At 37.3% G+C, this 23,357-nt stretch overlaps 1 protein-coding gene across 1 annotated transcript in view; it reads left to right on the top strand.

The window, feature by feature from the left end:
• The window catches only part of T3dh (Type III alcohol dehydrogenase), a 238,174-nt gene that overhangs the window by 145,723 nt on the left and 69,094 nt on the right, over positions 1 to 23,357 (top strand). The window contains exon 7 of the mRNA XM_090411620.1: positions 5,676 to 5,753. Coding sequence (XP_090267746.1) covers positions 5,676 to 5,753 — 78 coding nt within the window. The remainder of the gene's footprint in view (positions 1 to 5,675; positions 5,754 to 23,357) is intronic.

Here is a 23,357-nt window from a genome sequence, read left to right as displayed (position 1 = left end):
ATTATTACGGGCAACTCCAGGGAGTCCTTAGACTCATCGAGGGAGGCCCCAAATCATGTTCATCACAACTATTCGACATTCATACAGTATCTATCATGCCTCACCGTAAACTCATTCACTGTCACAGCATCCACCACAGACTCTGGCAGCCCATTCCACTCATTCACCACTCTAAAAGTAAAGAACTAAGCTCTAACACCCTTACTAACCACACTTTTGCCCAGCTTCCATACATGTCCCCTAGTCCTTCCACAACCAGCCCTGTTCTCAAAAATATCTTCTGAATTAATTTTATAGAAACCCTTCAGTAATTTGAATGTCTCAATCATATCTCCCCTCTTCCTATCAACCAATTTTTGCAACCCACAAATCCTCAACCTGTTCTCATAATGTTCATTCCACAGACCTGCTATCATCTTGGTCACTCGCCTCTGGATCCTCTCAACCTCCTCCCCATCAAGAAGAAACCTAGGTGACAAAATCTGGGCACAGTAGTCATAAGTAGCCCTGCACCTGCTAGTCACCTTTCTCCTTAAATTCCCTCCACAATTGTTTCTTTTTTTGCAGCTCAAGCTTAATAGTGTTATTCATCCATTTAACCCCTACTTGCCTTTAGCCTTTATTCTCTTTAGCCTGCATGGCTAATTTTCTTTCATAATCCACTTTTGTTTTTCTTACCACCCTTGTTACCTTCCTGGCCTGAGCTTTATACTGTTCCTGCACTTGCTGGTCACCTTTCTCCTTAAATTCTCTCCACAATTTCTTTTTTTTTTGCAGCTCAAGCTTAATAATGTTATTCATCCATTTAACCCCTAGTTGATTTATTATTCGGAATCTTGGTATACAGTCGACCATTGCCTCCTGCAAACACTTCTTAACCACCTCCCATGCACTATCAACATCCAGCCCTTGCAGTTTTACATGCCATGACACTGAGCCAAGCACACTCCTAAGCTTGTCATACTTACCAGCCCGGTAATTCCACATGTACCCTGTCTTAATTGTAAATTCCACTTCTTTAGCCACCTCTCAAGTCATGACCTTATGATCATTCTCACCAATTGGTGGCAACATGGTCATGTTTGTTACAGCCACATTCTCAGATGCAATTACTAGGTCAAACGCTCTTCTCCCTAGTATTTTCCTCTACATGCTGTTGCAGATAGTTGTCCCTTAATAACCGCATAAAATCCAATTCCCTCCTCCCATGTGCCCTCTCCTCCTTCCAGTCAATGTTACCATAATTGAAATCACCCATAATAATTACTCTCCTTCCACTAATTTCTTCTATTTGCCTATGCATACTATCCCCACCATCTATTCCATCACCTGGTCTATAGCAGCACCCAATTGTATATTTTGTTCTGCTAGCCTCTATCTCATACCAAATAGCCTCAAATGTGCTCTTTTCTCTATCCTGCAGTTCAACTTCTATACTCCTTGGCTGCAACTCATCAGCTATCATCAATAACACTCCTCCCCCCTTTTTATTCTCCCTGTCACTCCTGAACACGCTAGTTATCTATTACTATTTTAGCTCTTGCTGGATTTTGTCCTTTAAAGCCTATAGTTTTTGATTTTTCTGTTGATATTATCATACCATAATCTTTGGCTATCTCATTTAGATCTAAAATAGCTTTCTGTAAGTTATCTTCAGAATTTGTAATTATTATTTGGTTGTCGGCAAAAAGGAGAGTGTTTGAGTTCACTGTAGGAGAAAGTTTAGTACCTTGATGTAAATTTTTATTTCATTTTATTATTATTTCATTTAAGTAAATATTAAATAGAGTTGCTGAGAAGGGACATTCCTGTATATGTTAGCTCGTGATATAATCTTATTTGTATTTGATTATTTTCATATATGCTTGTGATAGTTTTTAGGATATTATTTGGTATTTGTCTTTCTTTTACTATGTTAAATAATATGTTTCTTTTAACTTTGTCAAATGCTTTTTCAAAGTCAATAAATGCAATACGTGTTTCTAAATTGTATTCCTCTTCTTTTCTCTATTATTAATTTTAGGCAAAAGGCCGGGTCTATACATGATCGTCCTTTTCTAAATCCATTCTGTACTTCTAAAATAAAGTTTTTGGAATATTTCATTAGTTTGCTATTTAAGATTCTGCTATATATTTTGTAACAGGAATTTAGTATACTGATACCTCTATAGTTTTTAGGATCATCTCTATTACCTTTTTTAAAGATAGGAATCACAATTGCTTTTTTCCATTCTATTGGGAGGATACCAGTTGAATAAATTTTATTTAAAAATAATAAGAGTCTTTCTTTGAGTCTTGTTCCTGCGTATTTATATAGTTCTGAACCTAGCTTATCTTCTCCAGGTGATTTTCCGTTTCTTGTTTCTTTCAGGCTGATTTCTAGTTATTTAGTAGTTATTTCCTTTTCATTTTCATTATCCCTTAGTAACTGTATAAATTCCATTTTCATCTTGTCCACATGTGATTTTCCTCCTTCCATTCTTTCCATATAGTTGAACTCTCCCATGATAATCCAATTCAATTTGCACTCATTGTGCTAATCTGCAAATACATGGTATCCACATCTTCCTTTAGACCCAAGGTCTATAATATCATCTACACCAGATAGCTACAAATGAATCATCTCTCCCTCTTTCAGATATACAGATCTCTATAACTTCTGTTTTTGTTGCTCAGCTGTAATTAGTAATATCCCTTCTCCTGGACCATTCCTGCTAGCCTCTCTGAAAATAGGATCCCTTAATATTCTATTCTTATAACTACATTATTCTATGTCAATCAGGTCTTCCTGATTGCCAAATGCCAAAAACATTTCTCCTTTATTTCTGATACTTCTGGCATTCATGAACATGCATTTCAACATTCCAATAAGCTGAGCAAGCCAAAGGAAATCCAATAGAGCTCTTTCATTATGTGGCAAGTTGGAAGAAGAATAGAACAACATAAATTATACAATAACCACAGTAATAAACTTTAATGAATCCACAAATATTTTGTACTGAAAAGAACAGTAAGTGTGTGAAAAATAAGCAAATTAAAGAACAGGAATGCAAAGTACCTACAACAACTGGTTTACCAATTCAAAGTGGTTTCCAGGTGATAGAAATTAATATTAAAAATAAATAAATAAAATTAAACAGGAGAAAAGAAAAAGCTAAGCTGTTTTAATTATTAATATTTAAACTGTTTTTGATATTCACATAAGATGAGAATCATTCCAATTCAGGTTAGGCTAATGTAAAAGGCAACCTTTGCAACTCAGCTTTCTTTGAAAACACGTTCACATTTAAAACTGCTTTTATGAAGAATGTGGGCTTCATCCCACAGGATACGGTGTTTAGCATCAATACTATGCTGTGCCAGACCAGATTTTTGAAACTTCAGATATTTGATGTAGTATTAATGTTCATTAATTCTATTTTCTACAGAACAGCCTGTCTGTTCAAGGAGACAATTTATCTTTTGTAGATGGTGAAATATGAAAATTTTGTTGATCAGAAGGAAAATATGTGGGTTAAACTGAAACTTCATTAGAATTATACCAATATGTTTAGAGATACCAGAAATATAAACACTGGTTGACAAAGTACCAGAGGCTGTGCATGTAAGAAGGCTGTCTAAGAATGATAAAACTACTACCATTCTCTTTTTCCATGGTGAATTGCATGTGTGGGTGAAGGCTATTGATCTGACGTAGTAAGATGGTAAACCACAAAAGTGGATTATGAAAGAAAATTAGTCATGCAGGCTAAAGAGAATCCCAAACAGTTTTTTTGATATGTTGCAAGTAAAAGAAAAAATGTATATGGCAGAATGATTTTTAAGAATGCCGATGGTAGGGAGGTAACCGAATCAGTTGATATAGTGGAATTACTGAGCGAGCACTTTGCAAGAGTATATCATCCAGGTGGTGACATTGCAGGAATGAAGGAACCAACAGCTTATATGGGAATTGTGGTGAATGAAGTGGAGGTGAGTAGTCTATTGCATAATCTCAATGTCAATACATCCATGGTATTGGATGGTATACCAGCTCGTGTCGTACGAGAAGCAGCTAAAGAATTGTCAGTACCCTTGACCATTTTGTTTAATTTGAGTCTCGAGTCTGGGTTAGTCCCGAGGGGGTGGAAAGAGGGGAAAATAGTTCCACTGCATAAAGGAGGTTCCAAGACTGCTGTTGTAAATTACCGACCGATTAGCATATCAGGATTTGTTGTCAAGGTCTTGGAGAAATTAGTCAAGAAAAGAATACAGGATTGGATAGATGAAAATGGGATATTGTATGGGGGATAACATGATTTTGTGAAGGTCAGGTCATGCCTCGGTAACTTGCTCACGTTTTATAACGCAGTGACAGCTGAACTGGATAAGGGTAATGGGTTTACAGTGATTCTGCTGGACCTTGCCAAGGCCTTTGACAAGATACCACATGGAACTCTAATCAGTAAACTGGAGCAGATGGGGATGGATATAGGGTTGGTGAGATGGATAAGAGGGTGGTTGATAGAGAGATACCAGAGAGTGGTTTATTCAGGAGTTGAGTCCAAAAGACGGCTTGTGACTAGTGGTGTGCTGCAGGGTTCTGTTCTTGGACCACTACTTTTCAATTTGTTCATCAGTGATATAGATAAGAATCTAAGAGGGACAATTCATTTGTTCGCTGATGATGCAAAGTTGGGTAGGGCAATAGTGAGTGCAGAAGATGTCAAAATCTTGCAGGACGACTTGGATAGATTGGAGGTCTGGGCTAAGGAGAATGGATGTCAATTTAATGTGGCAAAATGTAAGGTTATACATTTTGGGGTGAAAAGATTACCAGCAGTTTACTACATTGGTGGAACTGTACTCCAGGAAATTGATGAGGCAAAAGATTTAGGAGTGTTGGTGGATAAGGAGTTGAAGTTGGGGGGGGGCACATTGCAAAAGTGGCCAAATCAGCTCATCAAATCACTTGGTTGCTGAAAAATACTTTGATGAGCAGAAACAAACAGGTTATTGTTCCTCTGTATCGAGTCTTGATAAGACCCCACCTAGACTACTGAGCCCAAAGTTGGGCACCAGGGTTTCTTCTTGATGGGGAGGAGGAGGTGGAGAGGATCCAGCGACGAGTGACCAAGATGACAGCAGGTCTATGGAATGAACCTTATGAGAACAGGTTGAAGATTTGCAGGTTGCAGAAATTGGTTGATAGGCGGAAAAGGAGTGATATGATTAAGACATTCAAATTGCCAAAGGGTTTCTATAGGATTAATTCAGAGGATATTTTTGAGAATAAGGATTGGTGGTGGGAGGACTAGGGGCTATCGATGGAAGCTGGGCAAGAATGTGGTTAGCAAAGGTGTTAGAGCTAGGTTTTTTACTTGGAGTGGTGAATGAGTGGAATAAGCTGCCAGAGTCTGTTGTGGGTGCCATGACTGTAAATGAGTTCAAGGCGAAGTATGATAGATACTGTGTGAAAGTTGAATAGTTGTTCTTGACATGATGTTTGGGCCTCCCTCGATGAGTCTAAGAACTCCTTGCCTGTACTACTACTAATAATAATATCCACTTAATTTGAATATTTCTGCTTTTTTTTTTTAAGGAAAAATATATTCTGTATTTAAAAGAAATAGATTTTATAGTTTATCCCTTTTAATTTTATTATTAAGTAAATTTTACTTATTTTTATCATTCAGTTCCCACAACAGCAGGAACAGGAAGTGAAACAACTGGTGTAGCTATATTTGATCATTTGCCTCTTCAGACTAAAACAGGTATGAATATATTGCATATTCTAGTACTGTAATAATTAAAGTAGTGCACTTGACATGAAATATAATAATACTCAGTAATGTACAGTCAGTTTTCACTATTATTATTATATGGGCACCTCCATGGAATCCGAAGACTCATCGCAGGAGACCCAATCTATCATACCTCTCCTTGAACCCATTAACAGACAAAACACTCACAACTGACTCGGGCAACCCATTCCACTCATTCACAACTCTCCAAGCAAAAAATCTAGTCCTCACACGCCTAATAACCACACCTTCATTCAACTTTCAGGGATGACTACTTCTTCTGGTACTGCTAGCCAAGTGCTGAAACATTTCCCCTGCATCTATTCTATAAAATATTTTAAGCAACTTAAATGTTTCTATCATATCCCTTCTTTTTCTCTTATCAACCAACTGCTGCAATCCACACACCTTCAATCTATCCTCATAGGGAACAATCCACAGGCCACTCACCATCTTGGTTGCTCACCTCTAAATCCTCTGCACCACTTCCATCCCCAAGAAACCCCGGGGGGGGAGCTTACTTGAGCACAGTATCCAGATGTGGGCATATCAAGGCCTTATAAAGTGGAATAACAACTTGCTTATTTCTACTTGTTAATGTATTCTTCAATACCCAAGTAATCTTATAGGCTACCTTAACAACTTTAGCAATATTTCCTCTAAATTTTAACTCTCTGTCTGTCACCACTCCTAAGTGTCTAGCTTCATCTATTTCCTGGAGTAGAGTGCCACCATTGTGATACATGTCTTGTAATCTGTTTATCCCAAAATGCTTAGCTTTATATTTCTCGACATTAAACTGACACCCATTTACTTTTGCCCATACTGACAGCCTATTTACATTGTCCTGCAAGCTCTCCAGATCGCCTTGATTAACTATTACTCAACCTAATTTTGCATTATCAGAAAAGAACTGAATATTTCATTTCAGGTTATTTCTTATATCATCATCATCATCATCAAATTCCTGACATGTACCCTCAAGGAGTGTACAGGATATGATAGTACTACATGAAAAATTTACATCATTACTAACTTCCTATCTACAATTTTCCTCTAAATCAGTCTGTTACTTGTCAAGACTCCAACATTATCAGCTCTTATAATTCTATTGTCTAACTCACTTTGTACCGTATAAGTATCAATCCACCTATATCTTGGTCATCCTCTGGGTCGTTTTCCTGCCAACCTGGCAGAGAACACTTTTTTGCTAATCTTTCCTCGCCCATTCTGTTTAAGTGACCATCCCACTGAGATTAGCTCTGCTAACACATTCCTGGATGCTGACAATGTCTAGTTCTTTCCTGATATCCTCTTTTTTAATATGATATTGCCATTGATGCTATTTGTTCACACCTCTAATCTTTCTCAGGATTCTCATATCTATGGTCTCGAGTCATTGGTCAAGTGTTTTACTTCTGACCCAGCTCTCAGATCCATAAGTTAAAACTGGTTTGAACACTGTCTTGTATACAGATAATTTAGTGTTCCGACTAATTTCTCTCTTATTCCATATGAATTTATTCAGTTAACTTCCTACCATATCAGCTTTATTGATTCTGTTGTCTATTTCCATATTTAATTTACCATCTTCACTAAAAAACGTGCCTAAGTAGCTGAAATGTTTTACTTGTTCCACAGGTTCTCCGTTCAAAACAGATTTGACATGATTCTTCCTATTTTCATTGTCTTTGTCTTTTAATTGCTGACCTTCATGCCATATCTATTACAACAGTTATTCAATTTAGCCAGGGAATCTTGCAGGCTTGTAGCAGATTTATTTAGAAGTATAACATTGCCCGCATAAAGCAAAGAGCTGACATTAACATCTCCAATTCTGATATCATGTTTAATACCACTTTCCTTCATAATGTGATCCATATAGATAATGAATAACAGAGGGGATATGTTATGTTACAGGAAAATGGTTTAATGTTAAATCTGGTGTCACACACCAGATTTAACATTAAACCATCTTCCTGTACTTCCTTCAATTCTAACTGCTGACTTGCAACTCAAATAAAGACTAAGTATTGCTTGATATAATGCTCCATTGACACCGTATAACTGTTGTAGCTTATTGAATAGCTTCTCTCTTGGCACCTTGTCATATGCCGTTTCCAGATCGACAAAACGTAATACAGATCTTTGTTATATTCCCTTTCTTTCTCAACTATTTGTCGCAAAGAGAAGATCTGATACTGACAGCCTCTATTTGGCCTGAATCCAGCATGTTTTTCAACAAGCTTTCTTCCACAATTCTTCTCAACCGTTTCTCAAGTATACTGGCATAAATCTTGCCAGGAACACTCAATAGGGAAATACCTCTGTAATTCTCACATTCAGTTTTATTTTCCTTTTTATATATGGGTACTATAAGAGCTCTACTCCAATCATCGGGAATTCGTCCCTCTGTTCAGGCCTTCTGACCTATGCAGTGCAGCCACTGTATGACTTTTATACCACCATACTTCAGCATCTTTTGTCGAATATCATCTACTCCTGCTGCCTTTCCATATTTCAAGCGTTTGATGGCTTTTTCTACTTCAAGTATGAATATGTATTCCTGACTCTATGCCTGTTGAGTGTTTTTACTACTGTGGTATCACTGCTTGTTTCATTTAGCAATTTTTTGAAGTAATTACTCTATACTTCAAGGATATCTTTTTTTCTCCCGTTTTCATGTCACATTTATCATCTGTAATTCCTTTGACAGCACTCTTTCATCCACTTCTGAGCTTCTTCAACAACCTCTAGAATATTTTGCCACCTTCTTGATATTTATTTTCTATGTTCTTGCCAAAGTCCTCCCATGACTTTTGTTTAGCTAGTTTTACACAGTGTTTAGTTTTCTTACATTTGTCTCTGTATTCTCTAAGATCACAAGCTGACTTATTTGCTAGGAACTTTTGATATGCTTTCTTCTTTTTCTTCACTGCCTCTTTAACTTCTTGTGTCCACCAGGGAGTTCTGATTTTTCTATCCTTGCACACAACCTCACCACATGCCTCTCTAGCTGAATCAATCAGGGTTTTCTTCAAGGCCTGCCACTGAATCCCAAGGTTTGGTTCCTGTTCTCAAACTCTTTCATTTTTCTTCAATAATCTTTGTGTATTTTAGTCTACAGTTCACATCTGAGAGCTGCTCAACTTTTATTTGCTTTAAAACTTTCTTACATGTTATTCTTTTCAATATGAAATTCAATTTTATCCTGCTCAAGACTAAATAGTGATCACTTCCAATTTCAAATCCTCTGTACACTCTGGTATCCTGCACCAGGGAGAAAACATCACTGTCAACAATAACATAATCAATGAGACTTTTCTTATTCCTATTCTCTTCTCTCCATGTGAATTTGTGCACATTTTTATGTTGGAACATGGTGTTAGTAATATCATTTCCTATATCATTTATGTACAAATTAAACAGCAATGGTTTCCCAGCACTGAACCTTGTGGCACACCACTAGTCAACTGTTTTTGCCTTAATTCTGCCCCTCCATATACGGCTTTTTTTGATATCTGTCCAGCAGCCACCCTCTTATCCTCTTAACGAATGTCATTTCCATCGTCATTTGTTCTAATTTGTGTAACAGAGTTCCATGGGAAATCCAGCAAAATCATTGTGTAGCCATTTCTTTTATTCTTATACATTTCTTATTCAATGCAGAATATAGCCTCCAAAAAGCTTTGCTATGCTGATGACATTGCTTTAACCACCAGACACACCGATTTTACTACAATGGAAGATACACTAACAGACAACCTTGCAGTCCTAGATGTATACTTCAGCAAATGGAGATTACATCTAGGACTGCAAGGTCATTTATGTTTCATTTTATATTTGCTACGATGGCATAGTTGGCTTTCTTCCAGCATATTCCATTGTGAGTGTCCAAAGCATGGTCAGCAAAGTCCTGAGTGGCTGGAAGGATGGAAGCAGATGATATAGTCCTTATGTTCAGCAATTCTGATGTTGGCTTCCTTTTCCTGTCTGGCCATAGTAGGATAGTTTACAATTACAAGGGATCTAGTAAAAAAAAACACCTGGCAAGTCTAGTTACTGTTTCTGGTCTTTGGTGGAGCAGATAAGAGATTCCAGTTTTTATATTGTCTAAGTGGTCAAAAGATTATATTTTTTTAAGATTTTTGTTAGTTTTTCAGATGTATCTTGGATATATGGAATAGTGATAGCTTTCATGTAGTCTCTGTTCTAGAGAGGGAGAGAGGGTGTGCAGATTTGGGATTTAAATTTTTTTTTTTTTTTTTTGGATATGATAGGAATTGTAGCCATTGGCTAAGAAGGTTTTGTGAAGGCAGTCAAGATTGGTGAAGAGAGAGTGCTGTTAACTGGACTAATGAATTTAGCCATGTTATATAAAAATTTAATAATTCTATACTGTTGGTAGTGAGGAGGTAACTGCTTGTGAATGTATCTACCTGTTTGTGGATTTTCTGTAAACAGAGAATGCCAGGGATCCATCAGGCTAGCATGTAATTAAAGTGTCTGAGAAGGGGGAGATTGTTTTCATTTTCTTTTTTTAATGTAAACTGGATCCTGGAATGTTGAGTGTTTAGGTATGTTAAAAATAGGGTATCCTGGCCATGCAGCTGAAGGGAGAACACATCATCAACAAAGTATAGCCAAACTGTGGGTCTATGTGGGAGCAGAGTTTAAAACTTTCTCTTCAAATGTTTCCATGAAGAAATTAGCTAGAGAAAGAAAGCAGAGCACCCATGGCTGTCCCCTCTATTTGTTTGTAGAATTTTTCTTGCCATACAAAATACCCAGAGTTAATATAAATAATATAAACAAGGCTGAAACATTGGAAGGAGTATCAAATGTTCACGATGTCCCTTGTAGTTGTAAATTATTCTACTATAGCCAAACAGGCAAAGGCAGCCAATATTAGAATTGCTGAACATGAACAAAATTGCTGAAAATGAAAGACTTCTTCCTGAATCTGCTTCTGCCTTAAGAAACTATCCTAACCTCAACAAATTAAGTTGCATGAAATTGCCCCAAATTTGGAAAATTCTCGTCCTCCATACTTCAGCCCATCTGCCAAGGATGCCCAATTTAGCCAATGAGATGGCACTATTTAGGTCTACTCTTAATTGACATGCTTCTTCTTCATTACTTAGTGCAGTGCCTATGTGCATATATGTTATTATATTTTGTTCCCTGATGATGGCAATTTGACTTGGCCAAAATTTTGAAAGTATTAATTAAATTTCTTTTTGTTAATATATTAACAATTAATACTGAAAATAATGGGTTTTCCTCAACACTCTATCAGGTTGATAGCCAACTTGTACAGTGAGCAAGAAGCCACAGTAAGAACAGATGTTGGATTAACTGTTTGGCTTTAGGTTGGAAAGGGCATTAGGCAAGGGTGCTTACTTTCTTCTCACTTGTTTAGTATATAATCTCAGGACATCATGCATGAAACATTGGATGAGCTCAAGACAGGAATTAGGATAAGTGGTAGATTGATCAGTAATCTGACGTATACAGCAGATACCATACTCTTCTGTAATGACAAGGAAGAACTAGGACAAATTCTTGATCAAGTTAACAAGATCAGTAATAACAGGGGACTTCAACTCAATCCTACCAAAACAAAGATCATGGTTCTCAAAGGAAATACAAACAGGGAAGCTCTTGATGTTGGAGGTTTAATGGATTTTTTACAACACTCGAAAGGATTAAAAAGAATTTAATACTTCCTATATTTCGTCCTAGTCACTAGGACATCTACGGAGATTACAAAAATAACTAATGTAACATAACACAAATATCATACAATACTAAGCCCAACCACATGGGTGACACTAAAGTCCTATCTAGGTGGAGCGCCCTCTAAGGGCGGTTGTAAGTGGCCTGGAATATAAAGTAGGATCTCTGGTGATGAGTGTTTCCCAAATTTTCGGAAGCTTAATGCAACCGTATTTATTAAGATTTGGTTGATTTCTAAGAGCTGCTGCTGCTTCTAAGAATAGTCTCTCTTTCTTGAATTTGCTGTGATGGAGCATGGTGGTTTTCTTCCATGATACTCTGTGGGTGGTGTCCAAGACATGGTCAGCCAAGCCTGAATGACCATAGTTTTGTTTACAGATGTAAGACTTGTGTTCCTCTAAGCGGATGGATGCTGATCTGCCTGTCTGTCCGAAGTACGCCAGCTTACAGGAACAGGGTACTTTGTAAGGCAGAGAGAGAGAGAGGAGGGAGCTGATCTTTGGTAGAATGGATAAGGGTAGCAAGTTTGCAGTGGGATTTATATGCTGTGTGTAGGTTGTACTTTTTTAGAATCTTGGCTATTTTTTCGGATGTGCCACGGATGTAGGGTATGGTGATGGCATTTTTAAATTCTTGTTGACAAGAAGGACCGGGAATGGGAGAGGAACTAATTATTGTTTTGATACTGTGATCGCTGAAGCCATTGGAGAGGAAAGTGTTGTGTATGTAGTTAAGATCAGTAGTGAGGGCAGTTCCACTGGAACAAAGATTGTGGGCTCTCTTGGTAAGAGTTTTAATAATGCCATATTGTTGAGAGGGGTGGTGGTGCGAGAGTTTGTGAATGTATCTGCCGGTGTTTGTGGGTTTTCTGTATACAGTGAAGGCAAGTGTATCATTAGGCAGGCGTGTGACTAAGGTGTCTAGGAAGGGTAAACCATTGTTCTTTTCCTTTTCCATAGTAAACTGGATTCTTGGATGTAGGCTATTGAGATGACTGAGAAAGGAGTCTAATGTGTCTGGGCCATGAGGCCAAATAGAGAACACATCATCTACATATCTTAGCCAGATAGAAGGTTTGAGTGGGGCTGAGTCTATGGCTCGTTTTTCAAAATCTTCCATATAGAAATTGGCAGGGGGGGAGAGAGGAGGGGGGGAACCCATGGCAGTTCCCTCTATCTGCTTGTAGATTTTGTTCTTCCAAGAAAAATACCCAGAGTTAATGGCAAAGGAAAATAGATCTAAGATGTCAGAAGGGAAAACTTTTTGTAAGAGAGATAAGGTGTCAGTTAAGGGAATATTAGTAAACAAAGAGGAGATATCAAAGCTTACCAATATGTCTGCTTTATTCAACGTTAAATTTTCTATGAAGGTTTTAAAGTGGGTCGAGTTTTTTATATAGGAAGTGGACCTTCCAGTGAGGGGGGGGGTCAGAGAGTTGGCCAGCTGTTTAGACAGTCTGTAGCAAGGTGCATTGGTGGCATCTACTATAGGTCTGAGTGGGGAATTGGGTTTGTGGATTTTTGGTAAGCCGTAAATTGAGTACCTGGGATCCATTATTAATGTGAAGAACTGCTTTTTTTTAATCCTTTCTGAGCGTTGTAAAAAATCCATTAAACCTCCAACATTATGTCTTCACAGCACTTAAGCCTCTATACACGAAGGGAAGCTCTTGAGAAACAAGCATGCCTTAATTGAAAAAGAATTGATGAAGACAGCAAGTTTGAGTACCTTGGATCCATTATTAATGTGAAGAACTGCTGTTCAGAAGATGTAATGACAAGGAAGAACTAGGACAAATTCTTGATCAAGTTAACAAGATCAGTAATAACAGGGGACTTCAACTCAATCCTACCGAAACAAAGATCATGGTTCTCAAAGGAAATACAAACAGGGAAGCTCTTGAGAAACAAGTGTGCCTTAATTGAAAAAGAATTGATGAAGTCAGCAAGTTTGAGTACCTGGGATCCATTATTAATGTGAAGAACTGCTGTTCAGAAGATGTCAGAAGAAGATTAGGAATGGCTAAAACAACAGCCAGAGACTTGTCTAAAATCTGGAAGGATGGATCTATCTCCATGGGAACAAAGTTGAGGATTTTGGATGGAGTTGTTTTTCCAACAGCAGCTTATGGATGTTAGACTTGGAACCTAAAGAAGTCAGATTAGAAAAGGATAGCTGCTTTTTATATATGGCGTTACAGAAGTCTGTTGATGATATCATACACTGAAAGGTGTACAAATGAATGAGTGTTAAACAGAGGCATAGTAAGGCTATGGCCAATGTAGCCCTGGCCATAGTGCTTATTTTACATAGGTGCAAAAATTGAAATTTGTAAAGTTTTTTTTTTAGAATGGCTAAGTTTTCTTTCCTGGCCATAGGCGCCAAAATTCCTCACAACGTCTCTGGTGTTAGAAAAGATCAGTAGAAGTTTAAGGCTCCTTAAGGATATTGACAGAAGAAAGTTAAAATATTCTGGACACATTGAAAGGAGGATTTCTCAGAACAGTGATAGAAGGTAAAGTTCCTGGAAAAAGAGGCAAGGGTAGACCATTAGTGAGATGGATGGATGGTGTATGTGGAGTGACTGATCTTCAGAGAGTTAAGGCCGCCAGAAAAGCAAAGAATAGGAGTACATGGCGAGGTCTGGTGTGGCACATCACTGAGCATCAGATATTAACATCACATAACACCATCTGTTCATCTGTGGATGCCCAGTGAACCAATGGTGTTATGTGATGTTAATATATTAGTCTACGTTGTAATTTCCTTAAAAAAAATAAGTTCATTTTATCATGAACTTCTTAGACATTCATGATAAAATGGGTCTGGCTTCCACTGATTAAATCCTCAATAAAGGTCAAAACCGGTCTGGGTAGTGGCTCTTTCCTTAATGCATAGCATTACACATGTCTTGCAAAGAGATGTGTTTTGCATTATGGGAGATACTAGGATAAGGAGTGATGAGAGCTTGGGCCACCTTTACCATGAGTTGCCTCAGTCCTGAAGATACTTCAGGCACAAACTTTGTTTGCTTACACTTGGATAAAGGATTAAACCAAATTTATCAGACCTAGTGATTTCTGTGCTGTTATCTTTACATAGTTTATTGAGGCCATTGAGCTGGCAAGGAGATAAATTTCTTTTGGGAGGCAAAGATCTAGAAAGTGAACTGACAATGTCAAACCTAATACTATTAGCCATCTCAGGAGCTAAGTTATGGATACTGCATTCAATGTCGAACGTTAGATCTAGTGTCGGTACTTGCTGAGGTGAAATGGCAAAATTGTGACAAAACTGTTCATGTAGAACAGTTTTGTCACAACTGGCATGCTTGTAGATACAGAGGGCTGTTTTAGATTTGAACTTGAATTTTAAATTAACACAAGTAAATAAAATTCCAATATCCTAACATCATTTAAGAAAGGCCAGCCAGTTGAATTGTGTAGACAGCAGGGGTGGCTCGTGCATAGGCACTGCGGAACTGCAGCAGCCCCAATTTTTCTCGATATATAAATATATTTATTAATTTATTTATATTTGCTTGTAATATTTAATTTTATCATCAACAATCGTATACAATTCTCTTATTTTGTGTAAGAAATAATAAAAATCCATCTTCTAGCACTTAGGAGGGCAAAGGACGCTAGCAGCACTGTGTTTACCACAGTGTCATATCGCTACGCACGCAAGCATATGCATGTCATAGTGAGATTGCGAGCTATTAGCGTAATGCAGCACTGTCCGTCGCACAGCTCCACTGTTGTTTATATGCAGTTTGCACCAGTTGTCGAAATCCATTCCTTTAATTACAATTAAAGGAATGGATTTTATTTTAAAGTAATTTTGAATTATACTAAACTGTATAATTTTATTGATAATAAACAGTATTTTTTTCATGTTTAATTTTTTTTTAAATTTTTACCATATTTTTGATATTTTATCCAAACACATATACACTGTACTTACAATGTGTATGTATATTTCGAAAGTTGCAGCATCCCCACAATTTCAAGCCACCACCCTCCGCTGGTAGACAGCCGAAGTTTCAACTTACCATATTGTTGTATCTTGCATTCTATATCTTCACTATGATTGATCATTATTCATGTGTTAAGGCTTAAGTGCTAAGAAAAAACTCATGATAAAAGTTTAATGAAGTGAAACAGCATTAGGAAACTATTAAAAATAGTATTTAATGCTTCCAGTATTTCATCTCAGTTAAAGAGACATCATCAGTAAGTACAAAATGAAACATAACACACACACACAAAGGCAGCACAAAATTAACAGAAATACATGGACAAAATATTAGAGTCCTAACTAGGTGGGGCATCCTCTATGGACACATGTCGGCAGCCTAAAATGCAAACTGGGATATCGAAGTATTAGTGTTTCCCAGATTTGGAGAAGTTTTATGCAACCATATTTATTCAAATTAGGCTGATTTTTAAGAGTAGTAGCAGCAGATTATTGTCCTCACTTTTAGCCAAGTGGTTATGCGCTCCGCAACCATATGCCTGGGAAAGGAGTGACCTGCGTTCGATTCTCGTCGCTGACGTGAGGAGCTAAGGATCGTTCTCAGACATAGGCAAGTTAGCCGGTCTTGGGTGTAGACTGCAGGGTTTTTCCTCCCCTCTTTATCTGGGGTTTCTCCTCCCACAAAGCAGGCAAACCGGTCTTAAGAACACAGCGCTTCACAGACAGTTACACATGGCTGAACGTGGGGTAATGACCCCAACTTGTAGCAAGTTATGAAACCCAAAAATGGGAGGCCTAGGCCCTACATGGGGCTGTAGTGTCGAAGAAGAAGAAGAAGCAGATTACTAAAAACAGTCCTTCTCTTCTTAATTTACTGTGATAGAACATGATGGACTATGGACTGTATCCAAAATATTTTGGACTGTATCCAAAGCATGGTCTGCAAGGCTAGATGACCATAGTCATAACTGCACATGTATTTTTATGTTCTTCCATTTGGATGGTACCTGATATTCTTGGTTGTCCATAGTAGATTAATTTGCAGGAACAAGGAACTCCAAGTGTATATATATATATATATATATATATATACACTTGGAACTGAGAGGGGAGGGATTTTGTCTTTAACGGAGCAGATAAGGATAGCTAGTTTTAAGTGAGGCTTGAAAGTGGTGCAAAGATTGTATTTCTTTAAGATTCTGTATATTTTTTCTGATGTGTCACAGGCATAGTGGATAGTGATAGCATTACTATTGGGATGCTTAGGGGTGACAGGGGAACACACCATAAGAAAGATTGATGCTCCAAGAGGATGTGAATGCATGGAGGGGAAGGGAAGGGGATCAAGGGAAAACAGTTGGATTTGAAGAAGGTTCCAAGATGAATAAGGAGAAAAAGAAATGGCCCGAGTTAAGTATAGAGAAGCCACATCAAATGAGTGCTATCAGAGGAACTAGCTATAGATCCAGCAATGAGTTGCTATGCTTGTATATAAAGTGTAAGAAACAAGGCAAATGAAATGGTTGCATTAATTGTGCCTGTTCACCCAAGAATTGTTGGAATAAGTGAGATGTGGTTGGATGAGGATGATATCCTGACAGGAATAGAGATGAAAGGGTATGATGTGTTTCATGAAAATAGAAAGGGCAAAAAGGGAGGAGGAAGTGCTATTTATGATAGAGAAAGAGTTATGTCCATACGAAGTAGAGATGCAAGAGGGAAATAGTGCCAGTGGTTTTGAGGCAGTATAGCGTGAGATAGAGGTGAATAGAATGAAATACTTAAGCGGATGTTGTTATAGACATGGTAATGTGGATGGTAGTGACTATGAAATGTTTAATCAAATTAGCCAGGAAATAAGAAAAGGATGATCGTTATGGGCAATTTTAATTATGGCAATATAGACTGAGATGATGAGATAGCAACTGGAAGTAAAGAAAATGAGTTTCTCTCTTGAGTTTTTGAGGGACAACTACCTCAGACAGTATGTAACAGTGGGCACATGAGGATTGAGGGTCTTGAATTTGATCATCTCATCAGAGGACGTAATTATAAATGAGGTGTCAAATAACCCTCCAGCTGGTGAGAGTGACAATAAAGTGATTACCTGGGTAGTTGCCAGCAGTGTGAGGACCTCTGTGAAGAAAGAGGGGTATATCTGGAACTATAAGGCTGGTGATTATGAGGAGCTCAGGAGACAGCTTGCAGGTGTAGCATGGAATGAGAAGTTAGATGGAAAGGAGATCGTTGCAGTTTGGGGGATATTCAAGAACTGTCTAGTAGAAGCAAAATGTATTCCAGGGGTCAAAAAGTTAAATAAGGTAGATGTGAAATGGATGAATGAGGAGATTAAGCATGCAATATAGAGAAAAAAGGCAAGCATAAGAGAAGTGATAATAATCAGTTCCATGAGGATTAAAAAGAACAGATGAGGAGGGTGACTTGGTTGGTAAGGGTAGCAAAAGTGAAGTATGAGCAGCAGTTAGCTAATAAAGCAAAAAGAATCCTAGGGAGCTCTTTCAATATGAAGCCATGGATTGGAGAAAATGGTATAAGAACAACTGGTATGGAACATATAGTGGAGATACTTAATGAGCAGTTTATAGCAGTCTTTTATTCTTGTGAGTGTGACATCATGGAGATTTTGAGAGCAGTTGATGATGATGATGAGGAGGAGAAACTGACTGTAAGTGAACAAGAGGTGTGTGGGGAATTGAGGAAACTTGATGTTAATAAGGCAGTGTGACTTGATAGATCAAGTCCCACATCAATATACGTGATATATCATCACGTATTTTGAAGGAATGTGCCAGGGAGTTGGCATCTGACATAATTTTTTAATATGAGTTTTGCACTGCTGAGTTGAGTTCCAAAGGAGTGGAAGGAGGTCAAGATTTTGTTGCTTCATAAGAAAGGTGATAGAACTCAAGCATCAAATTATAGGTCTATCTCTGTGTCAGATGTTGTGGTTAAGGTGTTGGAAAAGCTGGTGAGAACTAGGATCCAGAATTGGGTTGACAACGGTATTATCTTTGATGGACAGCATGGATTTTTGCTAAAAGGAGGTCATGCTTAGTAATCTACTTACTTATTACAATAAAGTGACAACTTCATTGGACAGAGGAGAGGGATTCACATTAGTATACTTAGATTTTGCAAAGGCTTTTGATAGTTTACAACATGATAAGTTGATAGTCAAACTAGAGCAGATGAGGTTGAATATTAGATTAGTGCATTGGATTGGAGACTGCTATTTGACAGGTATTAGCATGCTGTGTATAGGGAAGCAATATCCAGGAAGAGGAAAGTCACTAGTGGTGTGCCTCTGGGGTCTGTTTTAGGGCCATTGCTGTTTAACCTGTATGTTAATGATATTGGAGAAGATTTGGATGGAAATATTCAGGTGTTTGCAGATGATGCAAAATTGTGTTGGACTATGAGTAGTAGAGCAGATGTTACGGCCTTATAAGAAGACTTGAATAGATTGGATGAATGGGTACAGGAGTGGAGTTACAACCAATGTTGCAAAATGTATGGTTTTAAAATTTGGGAAACAAAGATGGGATGTAGAATTTATGCTTGGTGGAAATATATTGTTGGAGGTGGAGGAAATCTTGGGGTGATAGTGGATAAGGAACTGAAATTTAAGGGACACATTGCCAAAATTGCGAGGAAGACACAATGAATTCTGGGAACAATACGGAGGATACTGACTTGCAGAGTAAGGAGAATTTTGTTCCATTGTATAACTCTGATTAGGCTATACATGAACTACTGTGCACAGATTTGGTCACTTGGTTTTCAAAAGGATGAAGAGATGTTGGAAAGAGTTCAGAAACGACTCACTAAGGTAGTATCTGATCTTTGGAATGGCAAATATGAGGAAGGGTTGAGAAGATGCAATTTACAGAGTAGTGGATAGGAGAAAGTGGGGATGATATGATCGAGACCTAAAGTTAGTAAGAGGTTGTTATAGGATCATTGTTGAAGAAGTTTTACAGAAAATGGCAGGAGATAAGATCCCCTGGTCACATCCTCCTTACACACCTGGAAGTTGTGTAAGGAGGGTGTGACCAGGGGAGTGAGAAGCAGCCCAGTTGTGAATTATTGGAATGGCTTACCTGAGAGGGTCATGTCTGCAGCGAATTTGAGTATGTTTAAGGTGTGGTATGATGAGTTGTGCGTATGACAAAAGCACATCCTAGATGAGTCTTTGGCTCAATGGGGTCTTAGGGTAATAATAATATATCAATAATTACAAAAATCTTTCTGGAGAGAAGATCATGGATTTGGGGAGGATTGATTATTATTTTCATATGGTGGGAACTGTAGTCATTAGATAGAAAAATAAATAAATAAATGTATAACACACACACACACACACACACACACACACACACACACACACACACACACACACACACACACACACACACACACACACACACAGTTGACCCTTGAACAACATAGGTTTGAACTGTGCAGGTCCACTTCTACACTGATTTTTTTCAATAAATAGATTGGGAATTTTTTTGAAGATTTCTAACAAATTGAAAAGACTCACAGATGAACTGCATAACCTAGCAATATCAAAAAAATTAAGAAAAAGTTAGGTATATCATGAATACATAAAATATATGTAGATACTAGTCTATTTTATCATTGTCGTAAAATATGTACAAATCTATTATAAAAAGTTAAAATTTATCAAAACTTACACACATAAACACTTACAGTCTATATGTGGTGCCAGTTGAGAGAAATGTAAACGTAAAGATGCAGTATTAAATCATAACTGCATAAAATTTGGTTTATTAATTAATTAGTTATATTTAGTTAATTTGAATAAAATAAAACTTTTACAATGATTCATTCATTTGTGTATAGACTAGGCTACCAAAAACAATCATATTGCTGCTTCTTCATTATCAATGCATGAATCATTATACCTGTAAATAAATATGAATTTCTTTTTCACATTATCTTTTCATTTTGATGTCTAGTTTTAGTAATACGTATAACATCTTATAGTGTTTGTATCATATAAGACAATATTGACGTAGATACTGACAGACAGACGATTCATCTTGTATACAGACTGTAAAATTACGGTATCAATAAATACAGTGCAGTATTGTAAATGTATTTGTCTCTTCCTTATGATTTTCTTAATAACATTTACTTTTCTATAGCTTACTTTATTGTATGAATAAAGTATATAATACATATAACATACAAAATATGTGTTAATTGACTGTTTATGTTTTCTCTAAGGTTTCCAGTCAACAGTAGGCTGTTAGTAGTTAAGTTTTTGTGAAGTCAAAAGTTATAGTGGATTTTCGACTGTGCAGGGGATTGGTGCCCCTAATCCCCGATGGTTGAAGGGTCATCTGTGTATATAAATATATAGAAAACTATATAAATATATTTATGGGCTACCTGTAGAAAATTATGTGCAGAGACTCAATGCTCAAAGGAGTACTTAAAGAAAGTGAAACAAAATCGTGTTTCTTGGCACAAAAATTCATGATATTAGTCATACCATCTGGTTGGAAGAAGGTAAGGCAAAAAGTAATTGTCTCGATTGGCACAAATGATTTGAAAGGCGAGACGGATTCTGTGAGTGAGGATGTAAAGGAGTTGTTAGAAGAGGGAAACCTGAAGTGTGACAAGGTGGAGATTAATCTCTAAAGGTACCTGTGGCATGATTATAAGCAATAAATTACACAATAACCACAGTAATTAACCTTAATGAAATGAAAGTACAGATATTTTGTACTGAAAATAACAGTGCATCAGTGCATGGAAACAAGCAAATCAAAGAAACGGGAATACAAGGTGCATACAGCAGTCAGTGGTTTACCAATTAAAAACTGTTGCCACATGCTAAAAATTAATATTAATAAATAATATTATTAAAAACTATTTTTGATAGTTACATAAAATAAGAATCTCCCAAGCTTTTGGGAGAGAGAGAGAGAGAGACAATCATTCTGATTCAGATTTTGGCTGATGTAAAAGGGCTTTGCAACTTTCTTTGAAAAGGCATTCATATTTAAATTTGTTTCTATGGAGAAGATGATCTTCATATTGTGGTCATAAGGTGACAGAAGCAGATAAAATAGTTGAGTTACTGAGTGACCACTTTGCAAGGGTACATCATCCAAGTGAGGTTACTGCTGTAATATATGTGAGAGAGAGACTGATATGGGAACAGAGGTGGATTGCCTCTTCTTAAGATATTGCAGAATCTTAATGTTAATACAGCTGTGGGATTAGATGAGATATCATCTTGGTTTTTGCAAGCATGTGCAATGGAACTGGCAATGCCTGTGACTAGGCTGTTTAATTTAAGTCTCAGCTCTAGTAGAATTCCAAGGGAATGGAAAGAGGGCAAAATAATTCCCTTGCATAATGGCAGTTCTAAGACTGAAGTAGCAAATTATAGACCAATCAATATCTCAGGCATAGTAGTAAATGTACTGGAAAAATTGGTCGAAAAGAGAATAAAAGAATGGGTGGGTGGATAAAAATATGATTCTGTATGAGGAGCAACATGGCTTTGTGAAAGTTCAGTCATGTCTTAGTTATTTAATAATAGAGTAACTGTTTATAATAGACTAGCAATTGAGTTGTATCAAAGAAATGGCTACATGACAATGATTCTGCTGGATTATATATGGCATTTGACAGAATACCACATGGAACTTTCTTATGCAAATTAGAACAAATGGGAATGGAAATGACGCTGGTTATGTGGATTAGAGGGTGGCTGCGACAGATATCAAATCAAGGTGAAAGATTCAGTGCTGGAACCACTACTATTTAATTTGTACATAAATGATATAGAAAATAACCTGACAGGAAATATTGAGTTGTTTGCTGATGATGATGTGAAATTAGGTAGAGTAATAGTTTATTAAAGTGATGTGCAGAGATTTCAGGATGATTTAAATAGGCTGTCCCTATGAGCAAAAGATAATGGCTATCAGTTTAATTTCAAGAAATGTAAAGTTGTGCACTTTGGATTAATGCAAGCTGTGTACCACATTGATGGAACTATACTCCAGGAAATAGATGAACCTAGAGATTTTAGGTGGTGGCAAAGTGAGAATTAAACTTTAGAAGACATATTGCTAAAGTTGCTAATGTAGCCAATAAGATTATTGAAGAACACACTGGCAAGTAGAAATACCTCTTTATAAGGCCTTGATATGTCCACATTGGATTACTCTGCTCAGGTCTGTTCTACTGGGTTTCTTGGGGAATGAGGAAGCAGTGGAGAAGATTCAGAAGTTAACAACCGAGATGATGAAGATTCTATGGAACGTTCCCTATGAGGCTAGAATAAGGTTGTATGAATTGCAGAAGTTGGCTGATAGACAAGAAATAGGGGATATGATAGAAACATTTAAGTTGCTTAAAGGATTTTATAGGATTGATGCAGAGGAAATGTTTCAGCACTTAGAGTGGCTAGAACAAGAGGTCATCCCTGGAAGTTGAATAAAGGTGTGGTTAGTAGGGGTGTGAGGACCATATTTTTTGCTTGGAGAATTGTAAATGAGTAGAGTGAATTGCCAGAGTCAGTTGTGAGTGCTTTGTCTGTTAATGGGTTCAAGGAGAGGTATGTTAGATTGTGGAGATAGTTTGGGTCTCCCATGACGAGTCTTTGGACTCCATGCAGGTGCCGCAATAATAATATCTTTGAGGGGGGGGGGAGCGATGGGAAAGTTTGTGAATGTATCTGCCTATGTGAATGTGTTTCCTGTATACTGAAAAGCCAGACTATTGTTAGTTTCCTTGTCCTTTCCAAAATCCATTGTAAATTGGATTCTAGGGTGCAAGTGACAGAGAAAA

This window comes from Typopeltis vanoorti, chromosome 21 (assembly GCF_054136105.1).
Source record: "Typopeltis vanoorti isolate ZY-2024b chromosome 21, IOZ_Tvanoo_1.0, whole genome shotgun sequence".
NCBI classification, from domain to species: Eukaryota; Metazoa; Arthropoda; class Arachnida; order Uropygi; family Thelyphonidae; genus Typopeltis; species Typopeltis vanoorti.
Note: the sequence above shows the minus strand (reverse complement) of the source record. Positions and strands in the feature narration are given on the sequence as shown.